At 33.9% G+C, this 19,987-nt stretch overlaps 1 protein-coding gene and 1 non-coding gene across 2 annotated transcripts; one reads left to right on the top strand and one right to left on the bottom strand.

The window, feature by feature from the left end:
• Positions 1-4,309: 4,309 nt before the first annotated feature.
• LOC141707036 (GCN5-related N-acetyltransferase 9) lies at positions 4,310-8,454 on the bottom strand. The gene is made up of 5 exons (XM_074510003.1): positions 8,045-8,454; positions 6,913-7,000; positions 5,407-5,539; positions 5,281-5,319; positions 4,310-4,634 (listed from the first exon to the last, which is right to left on the bottom strand). The coding sequence occupies exons 1-5, from the start codon at positions 8,292-8,294 to the stop codon at positions 4,554-4,556; spliced, it is 591 nt and encodes a 196-aa protein (XP_074366104.1). The 5' UTR covers positions 8,295-8,454; the 3' UTR covers positions 4,310-4,553.
• Positions 8,455-15,357: 6,903 nt separating this feature from the next.
• Positions 15,358-15,461, top strand: LOC141709830 (small nucleolar RNA R71). Its single transcript, XR_012570387.1, has one exon. It is a non-coding gene; the product is annotated as a small nucleolar RNA R71 (small nucleolar RNA).
• Positions 15,462-19,987: the final 4,526 nt, after the last annotated feature.

Raw genomic sequence — 19,987 nt, 5'->3', positions numbered from 1 at the left:
ATGATGGGTCCATCATGTATTAATATGCGTCCATATATCATAAATATTCATATATTATTTTGGCAGTTATTTTGAGAACAATTTTGGTAATATTACTCAGATAAAATATTGTTTATATATTAACACAGATTATTTTATTTGGTTCGGGTTGGAACATAATGGATTTCGGATTTTTCAAGTTCTATCCGCAAATGTATGCCTTAAACTTAAATTCGACCTGAAAATAGTTCAATTTAAATATTAAATCAAACCCGAATGCAAATTCGAAATATTCGTGTTCTGTAAAATCCAATCGAGTCGTTACTGATTGAATATCTATTGTTGCGGTAAAAATTACCATCACTGAGTGTGTTCAATTCATAAGTTCCAGATAAGAGTATAAAAATTATAAAATTAACTCACAAAATTTACTAAAAAATCAATAATAGGATGACACTTCTTATAGATATATGCTAAATAAAGAGAATATTTTAATGCATAATAATAATGAAAAGTGAATAATTATTTAACTAAATATATACACACAATTACCGAAATATCTAAGATAAATGTATCTCAGAAACGTCATTCTGGGGATATAAACGAAAGATGCTATTTCTGCAAGCCGTTGAATTTGCAGAATAAAAAGGAGAGAGAAGAATTGGTCATCCAAGTTAAAGAAAAAGAGACAGTCAAACAAATATTTGTACGTGTGTATTACACAATCCTAACATCACGAGGAGAAATTGCTTTTTCTCATTTGAACCGAACTATCTTATACTTTTCACATGTAAATATTCTCTACGTCTATAATCTGAATTTCTTAATTAAAAAAATAGGATTTGTTGGTTCTAACAATGTTCCTAAAACTTGTCCAAATCATGGCCCCCGAATATAAAATATATTTTCGTTAGGGCTTATAGTTAATTATAATGTCTCACTACGTAGCAGGTGGAATCATATTATTTGCATGGGCTCCCAAATATGCTCGTCAATTCTAATCTTTTTATTATCTAAAAATTTAACAGCACGATGCCAGCGAATAGATACTAGTACAAATGTAGTACAAATGGTTTGTCAAAAATTTAGTAGTACAAATGTAGGTTCACAAACTCTTCGCCAAAGTGTACAAAAATTGCGATAAAATCTGATTTGTTGCAGTACCGTAAAAATAGAATACATATTCACGACAACAACTCCGATCAAAATATTAAAGATATTATATATTGTTACATCAGCTATATTACTTGAAAAATAATTGTTTGTATTCATATATTTATATAGGTCTTTTTTTCAAGATAGATACCTCTTATATATAGAACTATAGAAAACCCTTAATTTTATTATAAAATTTTATCAAATTCGTTGCTAATGTATAATAATAATTATATTTAAATATAATAAAATGTTTAACAACTGAAATTTAAAAAAAAATGATTTTAAATTTGATTATATTGTGAAATAATTTTGGATAATTGTTAATTTACTGTGATTCTACTACAAAACTACTTTAAACTATTTCATCAAATTTCAATGATTTTTTAAATAAAAAAATTGTGCAACTTCTTTTTAAATTTGGTATTAAAATTTGTAAGTATATATGATAAAAAATGAAATAAATTATTTATTTATATTTTTTTAAAATAGTGGTTCTTTACGGACCTCTATTTAATAGAACCCTCCATGGATCACCACCCATAATATCTCGACTCACTCACGCAATACGACAAGCTGTCAAGCCGTTTCTTATTTTTCATCAAATAATACAAATAAATTGTTTATATATTTAGTTCTAGGTGTTATGGGTTAATGATTTCAGTTAACAGTATTTGATAAAATATATTTATTACTAAACATTATTTTAAAGAATTTATTAATATTCATATTTTTTAATTTATTTATTAAAATATGATCAATGTTGCATATAAGGGTGTAGAAAAAGTTGCATACGAGATTGTAAATGTTATAGAGAAAGTTGTTCGAACTTGTATACGAGGTTGCAAACGTTACTGATTGTATTTTTGAAAATACTTTTTGTAATATGGTTATTTTTGAAAAAATTCCTTATTTTTGGTGATAAGTAATAAATTTATTAATACAAGCACTTATACATAAACTCGAGATTCCAATAATTGTTAGCCGATATATATTGCCACGGTGTAGCCGATATTTGTGATAAACAATAGAAAGAAAAAACGTGTAGAAGCAGCTGGGCAAATAAGAATGGAGGAAAATGGGGGGTTAGTTAAGTACTTATGTGATAGCTGCTAATACAAGAGTCATTACACAATAATTGAGTACTTCTTACTGTAAAATAACGTGTAGCCGGAGGGGGATAGGTCCCGGTCAGCTTCTAGACCCCTGGTGGGGTTGGGTTTGGTCAACTACAAAGAACTAGTGCTGCAGCCTGCGGATATAATCCCTCCGTTCCTAAAAATATTTCATATTTATGTTGTACACGTTTATTAATGTACACTTTTAATTTTTAATATTTTTAATTTTATATTACTATTAAATATAAAAATTTCATTATAAATACGAATTCAATAAAGACAATGATATTACAGATTAAACGTAAATTAGTAGTCAATCGTTTACCTAATCGTTTACCATGAACAGTACAAAAAGTTAAAAGAGAAATAACATTTTGGGACGGAGGGAGTACTTCACAATTGACAATTGACATGTTCAGCAAAAGAAGGGGTTTAAGAGTTCGACTCATTACATGTTCGCGTGTGATTAGTTAAAGAAAAATGACAAAGTTTATTTACCAACCCCAAAACTTACCCAGTCGCAACTACTGTAACATCCCTTACATCACTGCAGTTCCGTGTCTGATTAGGATTTCCAGTACAAATTCATTGACTTCAATTTTTGTGAACTTTTAATTCCAGAGCCTCGGATTTTCTCAGAACAAAATTATTTATATTATCCCAACTTTTAATATTAATCAATCTTGTTTTATTTTAAATTTCCAATCCATTTCTTGACGGTCTTCATCAGAATAAAGGACCAATTAGTATAGATCAACCGAAAACGATGAAAATCGACCCAGAATATAATTTAAAATCGAAGCAAATAATGCTCTACGATAAAATTAAACATGACCCTAATTTTGAATGATTTTCGAAAAATTACTATAAAAATTCGAGTCAGATTCATTTCGCCACGTCATCCGAACGTTACAAGTATGTGAACACCAAAGACCCTCGAGTCTTTGAGTACCTTTTACAAGTTCTGTGCTTCCAAAAAACGTGCAGGCGGGGTCATTTAATCCAAAAAACACGCAAGACTCAATATAAAATTAAAGAATAAAGAAATTTCTGGTCTAATATTTTCTAAAAATAAACTTGAGAAACATCTAAACTAAGGTTCAAAGAACGACAAAACTAGTTGACTAAGTAAATGCTGAATTTCTTTTGTTACTATAAAATAGTAAAAAGATTATAAATAAAAATCGAGTCTTCCCGGTTGCAACAAGTTAACAATTTGACCCACAAAACAGTAATGCAAGACTTGGTCTCAAGTCACCACTGGCCATGGTTGAATATTTGAGTACACAGCTCAGGAAGCACCACTGAACTGAAATTCAAGTAGCAAGTTTTTCTTTTTCTTTAGTAAATTCAAAGTAGCAAGTTAACGTTTCTCTCATGAAAAATGCAGCTAAAACACCGACAAAACAAAGGAAGCTTGGCTGAAATATCTATTCTCAGCGTTGCTAACCTGGACTTTTAAGAGGCACACAACATAGCAAGAGGAACAAAAGAAGTTGCAGTGGCATACGGAACAACACAAGCTTAAGGGGTTTGCATTGGCCATTAACCCGCTTAAACAGGTATGGATGGAGCACAAACACTCTTGGCTTGTCATCATAGTAAACTAGTAAAGGAAGTATGAATGCATACCCTGCACTAATACTACAAAGACTACAACCCTTCAATTTCAGGTTTCAAGCATCTCAGCAGAATGTATTAAAAATTAAATGATAATTTTCTTGTTCTCGGCCGACTTGTTAACATAACTCACGTAAAAAATGGATTCTGACGATGTCTTTTGGGGATCTTGCCACTGAAATTCTACAATGTGTTCCTCACATATTTGCAATATCCCCATCAGGCATCAGATCTTAGACATATTTGGGATCTTGAATTTTAGACATGGTAGCAATTGGATATAAAAGTAGAAGTCCTTTTTGAAGGTTGATGCAGCATATTATGTTGTCTTCTGGACGTATCCTTTTGGCTCTTCAGGAACAGAAAAAATTTGATGTTCGCCCATAACATAAACAATATCAGCTATGCAACTGATGATCATCCACACCATATTTTCTATATGTTCCTCGCTCAGATAGATAGAGGTTTTAAATGACATTATAATGTACAAGTTACATTATATAACAATACCAGAATGCCAGGTATTATCTTGCGAGATGTTCTTATCTAAACTGAAAAATTTACCCAAGCAAACATTTCTTAAGAGGTGCAATAAAGCACACATCTTCATGTTACAAAAGTTAATTCAAGAAGGCTTTGGTTCTTGTAATTGAGATCTACGGGATAAACATATTTAATTGATTAAGAATGTTCAATAAATTTACCAGCTAGCTGCTGCAGCTCCTCCATCTTTAGCTTTGTTATCTGTAACTCTAATGTAACCTGTACAAAAAAATATTTAAGGAAAAAAAATTACTGGCAATTAATACTCGTTCCTTTTACTTTTCAATATGTGAGTTTTGACGCCCAGACAACGAATAAAATCAGTGACCTCAAGCAGGGACAGAGCCAGGGCCAGAAACTGGAGTTTGGGGTGGCGAATTTTTTCTTGGAGTAACTAATATATATTTTTAATTTATTATATATTAAATAAATTTATAAATATTATTTTTAACAATTTCAATGTACAAAATATCTTGAATTCGTGTATCTAAATTCATAACTATTGTAAACATCATTAATATTAATACTAAATTCATAAATTTATATATTTTTGAGGGGGTGAAAATTGAAAATAAAAAAAATTATTACTAAATATACAAATATATATATATATATATATCATAAATTTTAATACTAATTTTATGATTATAACAGAGTTTGGGATGGCGGCCGCACCCGCCGGCCACCCCTTGCCTCCGTCCCTGACCTCAAGGTTATTTCTCAAATACATATGTCTATATAATAATAATATGCATGTGGGTAAGGGAACATGTTAGAGCAGATAACTCTTTGACAAGAACTACTACACATCATAAGATGCTGCAACTCAATCAGACACCTAATATGTGATATATGTTTCGCGTACCTCTTGAAAAATTTTGCTATAAGAAGCATACACAAATCCCTACACACATACAATTAAAACATTTGGTCAGAAATGTGAGTAAAGTTCTGCTTTTGTATGAGTTCGATACTTGTCGAGAGAGATTACCAATTTTCGAAATAGGCTGAGGGAAGCTTCATTTGATTCTCCAATTTTAACACGAAAACTTTGAATGCAAAATTTCTCCACCGCAAACACCATCATCATCATAACCGATTTCTTCCCAAGTCCTTTGCCACGACTATGTTATTAAGAATAACTATGATAAGACATTTAAGAAGCAGTGCACATCAAACAAGTATACAATTTCCAAAAGACAAGAAGCACATCAGAAGTTGCCAGAAATAATGTAGAGAGTTGCAATGTCACAGTTGCACAAAGTGCAGCCAAGTAAAGAATGTTCTACATATTATTGAAGACTAAATCAGAAGAAGAAAGGCAGGCTTATAAATCAATTTAAAAAGTCTAGACTCTAGAAAAGTTTATCCACAATTCAGAGCTTCTATAGTAATTCAGTTAATATAGACCTAAAATAAACATAAAACTTATAATGCAGGTAGGGAAAGTGGATTTTGCGCCGAATCTGACGAGTCCACAGCTCCACGCATTTTAAATATAATACTAATAATTGTGAATAATATATACATATATATACAGTATTACATATTGATATTAATTATTGCCTGCATTTTTAAGAGTATGAGCCAACTAATAATAAGTTCACCTTCACCAAAATAATACAAGTTCCAGTTCCCTTGCTATGTTAAGCAAATTTGCTGTAAAATTACAAAGGTGCGCCTGAGGTTTATGAGGTACATAAAAATCAGATTGAAAGCCATTAGCCATTTGAAATAAGTCCAGGACATGCAATTAATCCCTTGAATTTTTTTAACTGCATAAAATTTGTATCTAAAAAAGAAAAGCATTGCAATATTCTTTATCCACCTTCCTAAGACTTAAAAAGACTTGATGTGACATGTAATATCAATACTATCAAGGGTTTTAACTGCATCCAAAAGACTACCCGAAGGTGTAAGTGGCCCTTGGAGCTGCATATTTTGGACATGAAATTGACAGAACATATACTTGACACACAGGACTTGTGGTAAGAAATATGCCAAAAGCTTATCAATCTCCTTCCTCATATGTGAACTTAACTCAAGGAATAGAGGACTAAAGGTCCTGCATGTGATTTATCCTACAGTCTGGAATCTTGTTTCTCTTGTATTCACAGCAGTTTTTTCTTGCATCTTAGACTTAGAGTACCTGTAGAAATAAACTAATTTCGACTAACTCTACCAGTTAAGTGAAAGGCAATGAAACATCCTGGGTCCGCCCCTGTCTTAGAGTACCCGTAGAAATAAACTAATTTCAACTAACTCTACCAGTTAAGCGAAAAACAGTTGTAACATAATCATATATACAACATCTACGTGAACAAATATCTACATCTTCAACATGATCACTGTTGTCCTTGGCAAACAAATAATGCAAAATAACAGTTGGAAAAAAATACTCAGAAGAAGCAAATACTATAGCATCAAATTTATAGATTGGACACCAAATGAAGATAAGAGCAACCAGGGAAGGTTTGCAACGACAGTGAACAAATACCTTTTGGGTTCAGCAATCATTATTTCTATCTCTGCTATATGAGAATCCTCCAAGTCATTCATGTAGATATTAACATCACCAACCATAGCTGTAATTAAACGTTGCATTGAAATTCAGAAAATAAGCGGTAGAACAATATATAAATCATGAATACAAACATGAGGATATTGTTCTAGTTAAAATAGTTAAAAAAGAGGCGAGTACACAGCTACTACAAGGAATGGATTCCGTTCAAATTAAATGTCCTGTTTGTAAAACATATTGCACAGGTACCTTTCTGAACTATTGTTGGTTTATTTAACCAATGTTTCCATTATTTATAACTTCAAAGGTCAAGGTTTCCACTCCTTCAAACTCATTTTTATCCCACAAACCATCTTTAAAAAGTCAAGAAAATTATTCATTTCACCCCCTTTTCTCATTCCCGACTATTAAACCCCTTCTTCCTCTAAACTTCACAACATTGGGTCCAATAGTTACTTAATAGTTAATACCAATAGCAAGATATCAAGCTTGGAGAACAACCTATATTTCCCCAATAACCTAATTCTCCGCAAATTACAATTCATTTCAGCCCTACTATTGTTATAATAACAAACACCCCTCAATTTCTCATCATTCAAAAATACTAACAAATTTACAAGTAACCTAATTTAGCATAGTGGATACCTAATTCTGTTGGTAACAAAAGGTCGAGTCTTGGATACATAGACGTAATTGCCCATTACTAAAAAACCAATCTTTATACACAAAATCATACTTGTACACATACCCTAACCATACACAGAGGCAAACAAACATATAAATCATATAAACAAACTAAACCACAACTTCATAACAAGAAAACCCAGTATTTTACTTTATCAACACAATAGCATAAAAAATACAAACTTTAGGGTAAAGAAAGCTTAAAATAGGTAAATGAACCTTCAAGATGGGGCTGTCCATGACTAAATTGAGTCAAGATCAAATCTTTATACACAAAATCATAAACACAGAAGCAAACAAACACAACAATCATATAAACAAACTAGCCCACAACATCATAACAAGAAAACCTAGCATTTAAACAACACAAAAGCATAAAAATACAGACTTTAACTAAAAGAGCTTATGAAATAATGAAATGAACCTTCAATATAAGGCTGTCCATGAGTAAATGGTGTCAAGATCAAATCTTTATCTAAAATAATGAAAGTATGCTTAGAAGGGTCATGAGTCCAAGACTGGTGCATCTCATATTCTTGGACAAGAGTGAGAGGCTCCGACCCAGTAGCAGATAAAAGGGTCGGGTCTTGCATCCATTTGTGGTACTTCGGGACATGTTGTTTCATGTATGGTACCAGTATTACTTTCTCTTCTGCTTCTAAACTCACATCCATTGTCTCCCTTTGTGTGTTTTTGTGTGTTTTCTTCTTGTGTTTTGATTGTCTTGTTTTCGTGGGTCCACTACACTAGGGATTATTTAAGCAGCCCGTTAACCCAAAATTAGTTGTAGCACAGTCTAACAGTCTAACTTGCGGGTTATCGGACTTCACTGCTCCTGGCCCGGGCAATATTGACCATAATAACAACCCCCATGGGGAATATTATTATGGGATTATATAGGCCCGATTCTTGGTTAAGACGATTAAAAGACCGTCTAGGATAGAGGGGCATCAACATTTTCTAAAAATATATATTTATATTGGTGTAAATTTCTAATTTTATAAGTTGTTTTTTTGTAATTATAGTACTAGACCTATCATCGGCATAACATATTTTTCTAATGGGAATGGCGTAAACATATTTTTAGTTCATTTTCGTAAGGTCGTGTCTGAAATTAAAGTGAGGGAAACCTTTTATAATTATAGTTTTGACCAATATTCGAAGTATTTATTACTATTAGCATTATGATATCACCCATAATCGATTAAATTCGAAGTTACAGAAGTGATTTATTCTATTTATAATATATGTATATATTTAAAAGTGAGTAAGACTTGTATTGTATGAATGTATTGACTTATATGAATGTATCGACTAAGACATGAAAGGAAATACTTAAGTACAAGTGAGTGTTTAAGTGCGTTACTAATTTCTTATATTGATTCCCTGTTACATATGACAAAGAATGGGTTTAAATTGTAAATGATGGATGATTGTATAATGAATCGTTCTATGCAATGTATTTAATCAAAGTTACAATGTTCATAAAATTAGAACTTGATAAATAAAACATCGGGCAGTTCTAATATGTTGTTTCACATAGAATTTATATAACAATTTTAATTATATATGTATAAAAAAATTAGGTTTAAAAAACATGGGGAATCATTTTCAAATCTCGCATAGTGACACCCAAATCTATAAAGTCAGCCTTGATTATATATATGTTTTACATCCTACATGCTAATCTTGGATGAGATCAAAGATATTAATGTTACCATCCAAGACATTGAACAATAAAAGAAGTTACTCAAGTGAAAGACTTAGCTCAAAGATTATCTCCTCCCTATCCTAAATCCTAAACCCTAAATCGATATAACTTTTATTAATTTATTTTTTTAATATTTTTAAACCTAAAAACGGATTGATAAATTCTAAAATGTTAAAAATTGTTAAATTAGGGCCCATGCTTAAAATTTTAAAATCTAATTTAAAAATCCAATTAAAATGTATAAAAATAAAAAATATTAATTAAAAAAGAATAAAAACGTATTTTTAAGTTGTATTTTATTGTTAAAAAGATAACAAATCAGGACATCCCAGCCAAGTAATCACTCAAATGTGTTACATAATCCGTAAAGCAATTGGTAATCAAGTCACTCTTAATAATTTAAATTTTAAAAATGATTGTCATTAAATAATATTCAAAGCCCTGTAAAAACACATGAAATGAAGTGAAGCTTAAACAATTACACAATATTGAGCGAATATACAATATTTCAAGTAAAACAATTTCACGACGATAACAAAAAAGTATTATATATGTACAAAATTTAATAGTTAAAAATATTTCGAGATCGGCCAAAAACAACATATTCATTCAAAACATTTTAATGAATTTATTCTGCAACTAATTTCTTCCTCCTTGGATATCTCCTTACATATAACGTATGCCACGAACTTCATCAATTACTGGTCTATTTACGAGATCAACCCAGTACATGCATATCACTATATACGTTAATGCGCATAGCACACTTACAAAACACAACCCCACAGGAATAATAATTGAAACCCAGAAGCAAAATTAAGAAGCGTCAACATCAGCTACAAGCACTCATTTGATATTGAGTTTGTCGTGCCACAGCCGTGACTCAATTATTCAAGAGACTAAAGTTTGATTAGGGAATAACATTAGATGTAATTGACAAGAGTTGTCTTCCTATTGAACATTACATGACGTTTCGTGCCACAGCCGGGGTTGTGTAATGGAATGTAGGATCCCTATTCCCACTAGCATTATGAATGCTTAATTTTTCACGTAGGGGGTTGAATAAATTAGGAAAACTAGTGAGAGCCACTTATGAATAAAGACCCGATTCATATAGTATTTTAAAATGAAATCGAATATTTGCTAGGTGTTGTTATGTGTTTGTCATTTACGGATTTACAATATACATTATGTCTTCTGCACTATCACTCAGGAGCATACTGGATGCTCACAAATTGACTGGTCCTAATTATGCTGACTGGCTTCGAAACTTGAGAATTGTTCTCAGGATTGAGAAGCTGGAATACGTGATTGACTCACCTAAGCCTACTGAACCTGCTAGTGATGCACATAATGATGAACATGCTGTGTATCGTAAGTGGATAGATGATGCAAATGTTGCTCAATGCATCATGCTAGCTTCCATGAACATTGAGCTACAGAAGCAACATGAGCATATGGATGCTCACACTATCCTCATGCATCTACAAGAGTTGTATGATGTGGCGGGGAGGACAGCTCGATATGAGATATCGAAGGAGCTGTTCGGTTGTAGGATGTCTGAGGGATCATCTGTGAATGACCATGTACTTAAGATGATCAATTTGATTGAACGTCTTGGACAACTTGGTTTTGCCATGGATGGGGAGCTGAGTCAAGACATGGTCTTGCAATCGCTTCCGAGTTCGTTCTCGCAGTTTGTTGTGAACTTTCACATGAATAAGTTGGATGTCAGCCTGCCTGAACTCCACAACATGTTGAAGACTGCGGAATCGAATTTCCCCCCTAAGAAGAGTTCTGTTCTTCTAATTGGTGAAGGTTCCAATCCTAAGAAAATGAAGAGGAACTCTTCCAAGAAGAAGAAAGTAGGTGAGAAAATACCGGTTCCACCAAAAGCTGAAGACCCCAAGAGCAAAGTTGTTTGCTTTCACTGTAACAAGGTGGGGCACTGGAAGAGGAACTGCAAGGTTTACCTTGCAGAATTGAAGAAGAAGGGTAGTGAGACTACCGCTTCTGATTCAGGTATGTTCATGATAGAAGTGAATACGTCATTAAATCAAATTTCTACTTGGGTATTAGATACCGCCTGTGGTTCTCAAATCTGCAATTTGTTGCAGGGACCAAGGAGAAGTAGGACTCTTGAGGAAGAGGAGGTGATTCTACTGATGGAAATGGAGCAAGAGTTGTTGCTGAAGATGTAGAATCATTTCGTTTACATAAGCCTACGGGCAAGACTATTGTTTTAAAATAATTGTTATTTTGTTCCCTCGATTGTGAGGAATATTATTCCCAAGTTAGACTTGGCTGGATTTTCATTTATTATTGAGAATAATGAATGTTCTATTCTTAGAGATAATATTCTTTATGGACGGGGTACTTTAAATAATGGTTTGTATAAGTGTGACATAATTTACTTCAGATTGAACAAACTAATAAAAGAAAAGGGATGATGAAAATCTCACTTTATAGTGGCACTGCAGTCTCCATTTAGTAGACATGGAGAGAGGACTGCAAATTTGCTAGGAATGGTACACACAGATGTATGTGAACCAATGTTTAAGCAAGCCATGGGTGGATTTTCATACTTCATTACTTTCATAGATGATAGATCTAGATTCGGATATGTGTTTGATGAAACACAAGTCTGAGGCATTTGAAAAGTTCAAAGAGTATAAGTATGAAGTGGAGAAACAAACCAAACATAGTATTATAATTCTTCGATTAGATCGAGGTGGTGAATACTTTAATGGAGTGTTTCTAGATCATCTCAAAGTAAATGGTATAGTCTCCCAGTGGACTCCTCCAGATTGGTGTCTGAAAGGAGAAATCGAACTTTGTTAGACATAGTTCGGTCCATGATGAGCTATGCAAATCTTCCAGTATTCCTATGGGGTTATGCATTGGAAACCTCGGCATATTTACTGAATAAGGTGCCTTCCAAAATCTGTTCCTCAAACTTCGTATGAGATATGGAAAGAAAGGAAACCAAGTCTTAAACACGTTAAGATTTGGGGATGTCCAGCTTATGTCAAGAAAGTTGACCCAGATAAGCTGGAATATCGATCCGTAAAATGTAATTTTGTGGGATATCCTAAAGAGACTTTAGGGTATTACTTTTGCACCGATCATCGGGTGTTTGACTCCAGACATGCTACCTTCTTGGAAAAGGAGTTTATCCTTGAAGGAAACAGTGGGAGCAAAATTGAACTTGATGAAGTTCAAGAAGCACAAACTACTACGGATCAAGTGGAAACACCTGTTCTGACTGAACAAACTTTTGTGGAACAACCCATTCGTAGGTCAGGGAGAGTGTCTCGCCAACCTGAGAGGTAATATGGCCTTGTCATTGAGAATGACAATGAGTTGTCGATCATTGATGATGACGACCCTGTGACCTATAATGAGGCTATGAGTAGTGTTGACTCAGAGAAATGGCATAGTGCCATGAAATCCGGAATGGAATCTATGTATACAGTATACGTAAGAATGATTAGAGCAGATGGCCAGGTGGAGACCTTTAAGGCCAGGCTTTTGGAAAAAGGATTCAAACAAAGGCAATGGATTGACTTTGATGAAACCTTTTACCTGTAGCCCTATTAAAATCAGTTCGAATTTTGCTTGCGATTGCTGCTTACTACGACTATGTGATCTGGCATATAGCCAGATGGTTTTCTTTCCAAGGGAAATGAAAACTTAGTGTGTAAGCTGCTGTGAACCATATGTGGTTTAAAGCAAGCTTCTCGAAAGATGGAACATTCGTTTTGATGAGACAATCAAAGAGTTTGATTTTATCAAAAACGCAGATGAACCATGCGTCTACAAAAGGGTTAGTGGGAGCGCGGTAACATTTCTTGTATTGTATTGAATTAGAGTTGACACACACAACAACATAGCAGACCCACTCACAAAGATACTTTTTGAAAGTCACTTTGATCGTCATAAAGATGAGATGGGTATTAGATACCAGAGTGATTGGCTTTAGTACAAGTGGGAGATTGAAAGGAATATGTCCTAAGTCCAATCATGTATTAGGATTTAGGAATAAGTTTTATGTAATCTATTTTGATTTCATTGATATTAATAAAAGACTTGTTTTGTTTTTATTACGGGCTTTATCTATTTAAGTGTTTAAATAAGATATACCATAGTTTAGAGTAAAGCTTTTTATGGATTATGATGAGATCATAATAGTGAGACCTAAAAGATGATAACTCTAAACTTAAATAGTTCCTGGTCATAGGATTACTAACTGGTAATTAATAATCTGCAAAGATCGGTACATACTATGCTTGCTTCATTATGAAGGATGTCTGTTCTCATAGACATTTGTGTGGTGACACTATAGCTAGTATGTAGGTGCTTATTATAGAATAAGTTCACTGAACATGACTCGCACAGCTGAACAACTGATGGAGTTCACTCACGTGTCAGCAGTTGTTCACTTAGTGATAGTTGTACAAGTATCCTTAGACTTGAGGTCATCATAGTCATCTTGTGTACACTGAACTATGCTTTGGTTTAGTTCTTAGTCTCCAGGAACAATTATTAGGGCTCTTCTGGGTATAGGAATTTGTACACGAAGATAGTGTATGATCAATAAAGGATCTACCCCTTCCAGTGAAGGAAGCGAATGTTCAAGGCTGATCCACTTATGCTAGTTCAGGAATCTCTGGCCAGAGTAAATAAAATTAGAAAGGAGTTTCTAATTTGCATAGAACTACGCATAGTAAATGGTAAGCAAGTGATTGAATTAGATAGGCTTGACACGAGATCCGTGCCTTGTATTTAATCGGGACATTGTAGGGTAGAAGGAGTTTATTGTACGGTAACTATTCACTGACAGGTTCTTGGTATTCTAAGCAGTGAATTCATATTATCCGGATAGTCGCGATATGCTGAGAAGTATCCCTCACGATGTAGAATAAATGTGATTAATTAATTAATCATATTTAATAAATTACAGAATTTATATAAATAATGATAAAATAGTTTTATTATTATTTATTTCTACTACCGGCTTAATATTGAACCTACAGGGTCACACCATAAAAAGAGAATGATTTTATGGTGGAGGAATTAATTAATGATGGCTAATAATTATTTATTTGTGAAATAAATAATTAATTGGCAAATTTAATAATTGATTAAATGAGATTTAATTGATTATAAATTAATTAAGAAAAGTTCTTAATATTATTAATTAAGAATTTAATTTTTGGAAATTAAATCAAGAGAGAGAATTATTTCTAAAGTGTTTAGAAAAAGGATTAATAATTAAAAGGTGTTTTAATTATTAATGAGAATAATAAATGGGATAATAATAATAATATTTATGGGAAAATTTCAGCTGAAAATTTTGCCTATAAATACACTATTATAGACCCTATTTTATTCTAACCCCAGAAACCCAAAAGTTTTAGAAAACCAAATTCTCTCCACCTCCTCCTCCTCCTAAAAGTCGTTTTCTTGGTGGATACCGGTGGAGTGCTTCACACTTGAGGAGCAACTGCTAAGGATCTCTGATCGTTGTCTCCGAATTAATTTTAAAAGGTTAGATTCGATCCCTCGAATTTTTATTCACGATTTATATGCTTTTATTTGGATTTTGTATGTGTAAAAGTGTTTTGCCATGCCCCCGCTGCGTTTAAAATCCATCATTGTTCACGTACTGAACAGATTCGTTAACAAGATAACACTGATCCGTAGCATGAGAACCTGCACAAAGCTCACAGACCATAGCTATCTGATTGACCCCATAGGTGGCTAGAGAATCGACCTTCATAGACAGTGCTTGGAGCTGCGCTGCAATAGCTGTGGCTGCATCGACTTCTAGAATACCTGCTACCTTCCCAGGCATCATCCTTTGAGTTAGGTTTTGATGCTCATTTGCAGCCATAGTCTCAATAAGATTATAAGCCTCAGTATAGCTTTTGGCCCACAAGGCACCTCCAGCTGCTGCATCGAGCATGAGACGAGATTGGGCCCCCAAACCATTATAGAAACCAGTGATCACCATCCAATCAGGCATTCCATGATGTGGACACTTTCTCAACATTTCCTTGTAGCGCTCCCAAGCTTCGCACATAGATTCTGTAGGTTGCTGCACAAATTGAGTAAGAGCACTCCGCATAGCCGCAGTCTTCGCCATTGGATAAAACTTCACCAGAAACTTTTGCGCAAGATCTTGCCAAATAGTGATGGACCCATCTGGTTCAGAATGTAACCAGTCCTTAGCTTTATCCCTCAGAGAGAATGGGAAAAGCCTTAGCTTGATAGCCTCATCAGTCACACCATTATATTTGAAAGTACTATAGATCTGACAAAATTCCTTATGTGCATGTTGGGGTCTTCAGTCGCAGCACCTCCGAAAGAAACAGAATTCTGCACCATCTGGATAGTTCCCGGCTTGATTTCAAAGGTGTTAGCCTGAATAGCCGGATGAAGAATGCTTGACTGAATGTCATCAATTTTAGGCCGAGAAAAGTCCATAAGAGCTGGATCTGCCGGAACAATACGATCACCCATGATTAAAGGTTCTTTCTGGTCACTTCCTGAATCCGAATCTTCAAAATCTATCTTCTCCGGAATATCAAGAACTTCGTCTATCTCCTCAGCTGTATCTAAAGTCCTCTTGCGAGTACGAGAACGAGTTTGCATAAACGCTCGCTAAATTACCTGAAACACAACCGGAAACAATAAGTACACACGTCTTAATCACTGAGTCCTAATGACCAATGATGGTAAGTACATAAACTAAACAAATACACCGAGTCCCCGGCAGCGGCGCCAAAAACTTGTTAGGGCGAAAACACGCGCTAATAACACACACAAGTATACTCGTTTGCAAGTAATATAGAATACTTTCTAGTTTGTTCCCACGGAGACTCAGACTAATTATGTTCAATTAAACTCACTCACCAATGTATGATTACTTCTCAATGTTAAGACAATAACACTTAGAATTGATTAACTAATTATTAACTACAATTAACTACTATAATTACCCACTTAATTAACACTTAAATTAACAATATTAAAACACTCATGAGATCACAACTTCATTACTACTTCCTTCAATAGTCATGGTTATTACCCTTAGCATGCAACGATGATGATATTAATCGAATAACATGAAACTGATAAAAGCCAACTTTCATTGTACCAATACCATTCTACCAAACATCCACAATTAAGATAGAAGTTGAATAGGCATCAATTATGTTGAGTCCCTATATGTCTACAGAAATTGACAACATAACGATTTAAGCACAAGTTATTCCTTTTGATTACACAGGGTGAATAAAACGGTTAGAGTTACCCACTAATCATGCATACTCGTACATGAACCTACGCTAGCATGGCAAGTTCTAAATCTCAAGATCCACCGTCGCTTCACAAGAGATTAACACCCTATCTTATATGTTCGCGACACACATAAGACGAATACGCACAACCAATACTAGATATCATACAATCATCACACACTAAGGTATTAAACAACTAACTAAAGAATTCCATAGTAAATCCGTTACGACCCCATGATCACGATTAGCCCATGATAGCACTCATCGTCATCATGGGTTCATATGAAAACATGATAAATAAACACAAGAGAATAATAACTAAAACTACTTATATTAAACCAGAGTACGTCACAAGAGTAAATAGGTTCAAAGTAAGAAAACTAGCATCCAACGTTACAACGAAATAAAGGATCACAAGAAAATATGCTTCCTCTTCGTCGCGGTGTGCTAAAACGGTCTTGTTCCTTATCTCCTTCGCTCCTTGATTAATACTACGATCCAACCTTTGTGAAACATCTCTGAAATCTACTTATATAGGAGTCCCATAAAACCCAAATAACTTAGAAGTTGGAAGCCAAACAGAAATAGGAGTCTAAAATATTTATTCTGAAATTACGACCCTGCGCGGCCGCTCATGATCTGTTTTGCTCCGTTTCTTCACTGCAATCTGCTCCTATCTTCCCACTTGCAATGCTGAACACATGCCAAGGCTTATTATTGATGAATTCTCTCCCGAAATGCAACTAATACCATGAAATGCACAAACACTAGAAAAATGCATCAAATACACAAAATACTTGATTTCAAGACACCCATTTAAGCTATTATAAGACGTTCTAAGTGGTATAAAATGCCACTTATCAGCTGCCAAGCCAAATAGAAACATGTTGGATAGGTCCAAATTCAAATGTTCCAAATGTGGCTTGAGTGATTATTTTGCAAGTGAATGCAGAAGGATGAAATGGAGGATATAGATGAACATCTATCTTTCCTATCAAGAAGGTTTGCCAAGCTCAAATTCAAAAAGAATTTTGGAGCAGCCAAGCCAAATAGAAATATGGTGGATAATTCCAATTTCAAATGTTTCAAATGTGGCTTGAGTGGTCATTTTTCCAATGAATGGAGAAAGCCTGATTCTGAGAAAAAGAAGTTTGAGTATGTGGATTACAAAAATAAGTACTTTGAACTGCTTAAACAAATGGAAAGGGATTTCCTAACTCAAAAAAATGACTGGGCAGCTGATGGGGTAGATGAAGATGAAGAAACAGGCTATGTCAATCTAGCTCTAATGGCCAACTCAGATGAAACAGAGGTTAGTTCTTCAAGCAATCATGTAATCACTACTAATATAGCACACCTTTCTAAAGATGAGTGTAATGATGCTATCAACAGAATGTTATCACTTGCATGTTACACTTAAATCTCTCACTAAAGAAAACACAAAATTTTAAAAAAAATCTATTTTTAAGTGAGAGAAATACTGTGCTAGAAACTCAATTTGTTGAGTTTGAGAAACTGAAGATAAAGTGTAGAATTTCTAAAGAGGAACTGACTGAATCTTTGAAGAAAAAGGAGATTTTGAGAAAGCATTTTGAACGAGAGCAAGAGGTAATGAAAGCTTGAAAGTCATCAAGAGATGTACACAACCAAATTGCCAAAGTTCAAGGTATAGAATCATTCTGTGAAGAAGCCTGGAGAAAGAGCAAGGAGAAACTGGATCCTGCTATGGTAGAAGGATTTTCAACGGATTTGGATTCAACAAATAATGAAAATTATCCGTTGAAAGATAAAACAGATTATCTGTCGAAAGACAAGGAACCACATCCGTTAATTGAAAGGAAACCAATTAGCAAATTCAAGCTAGCTAAACTCAATGATAAATATGGATCCGTTTCCAAGAACTTTATTACAGAAGAAACAAGTCAAGTCAAGGAGAACAAAAGAGTTAATGTGGGCATCTGTCAGTGAAGCAACTGAATGACAGATTGGAGAAAATTGAGGTTAAGGCAGAGTTCAAAAAGAAAAATAAAAGGAATGGGAAAGTAGAAATTAACAAAATAACAACTACACACCTGATAAATATGCACCTAGAAAAATTTGTGTTAAGTGTGTTAGTGTTAATCATTTGTCTATTAATTGCATATCTGTTATGCATGCACTCATGTCTTCACCTCCCTCATTTCCCAACATGCCCATAATGCCTATGAATGTTATGCTTGCACAAAATTTGAATGCACAATTTGCTAGTATGCCATTTGTACAAAATCCTCACTATGCTGCATTCAGTATGCCTCAAATGCCATTTAGCATGCCATAATGGAATAACATATTTGCACATAATATGCCATCTCATGTTAAACAACCCGTGCATGATAATTTTGCAATTATGAATGGTTTACAAAGCCCTACTCTAATGACCAAGGTTGAATCTCAATCACCTAATTCAAATGAGGACAAGCCTAAGAAACCAAAAAAAGGCTAACAAGGTAGAACCCAAGGAAACTTGGGTACCAAAATCAACTTGATTTGATTTTGATGTGTGAAGGGAAACAGTAGAAACCTTTGGTATCTGGATAGTGATTGCTCAAGGCACATGACTGGAGATTCTACCCTGCTCACTGAGTTTAAGGAAAGAGTTGGCCCAAGAATTACTTTTGGAGATGACAGCAAAAGGTATACTGTAGGATATGGCTTGATTTCTAAAGACAATGTCATCATTGAAGAAGTTGCTCTAATGGATGGACTCAAACATAATTTTTTGAGTGTCACAAATAGTATAAAATCTTTTCTAGTTCATTTCCACAAAGACTGTATATGGTTAACTATTTAATTTAGGCACATAAGCAACAATGTATAGTTATTATCCAATGCTAAGACGATAACAAATTGAGTTTAATTATAACTAAGAATTATACTAACAATTATAACTACGAGATTAAGATTGACTTAATTGATATATATGACAAATATGGGATTCTAACTTTATTAAATACTTCATTCAATAGCATTATTATTCTTAACCTTAGCATGCAATGGTGATGACACTAATCAGATAACATGAAACTGATAAACGCCAACTTTCGTTGCACGAGTACCATTCTACCAGACATCCACAAAAGAGATAGAAGCTGAATAGGCACCAATTCTATTGAGACCCTACATGTCTATAGAATTTGACAACATAACGGTTTAAGCACAAGTTATCTATCTTGATTACACAGGGCAAGTAAGATGGTTAAAATTACCTACATGAACCTATGCTAGCATGGCAAGTTCTAAACCCTTAAATTAACTTTCGCTTCATTAAGAATTAACACGCTATCTTATAAGTTCGCGACGCTCATAAGACGAA

This window comes from Apium graveolens, chromosome 2, assembly GCF_009905375.1.
Source record: "Apium graveolens cultivar Ventura chromosome 2, ASM990537v1, whole genome shotgun sequence".
Taxonomy (NCBI): domain Eukaryota; kingdom Viridiplantae; phylum Streptophyta; class Magnoliopsida; order Apiales; family Apiaceae; genus Apium; species Apium graveolens.
The sequence above is the reverse complement of the archived record's forward strand: the minus strand, read 5'-3'. Positions and strand labels throughout refer to the sequence as shown.

Bases quoted from the DNA above. Each gene is read 5' to 3' on its own strand.
- LOC141707036 (XM_074510003.1), bottom strand. From the start codon at position 8,294: ATGGATGTGAGTTTAGAAGCAGAAGAGAAAGTAATACTGGTACCATAC. The intron at 7,001-8,044 runs GTTCATTTCATT...GTTTAATTACAG, and splicing joins TGGACAGCCTTATATTGAAG to CTATGGTTGGTGATGTTAAT. The intron at 5,540-6,912 runs GTATTTGTTCAC...TTAATAACATAG, and splicing joins ATGATTGCTGAACCCAAAAG to TCGTGGCAAAGGACTTGGGA.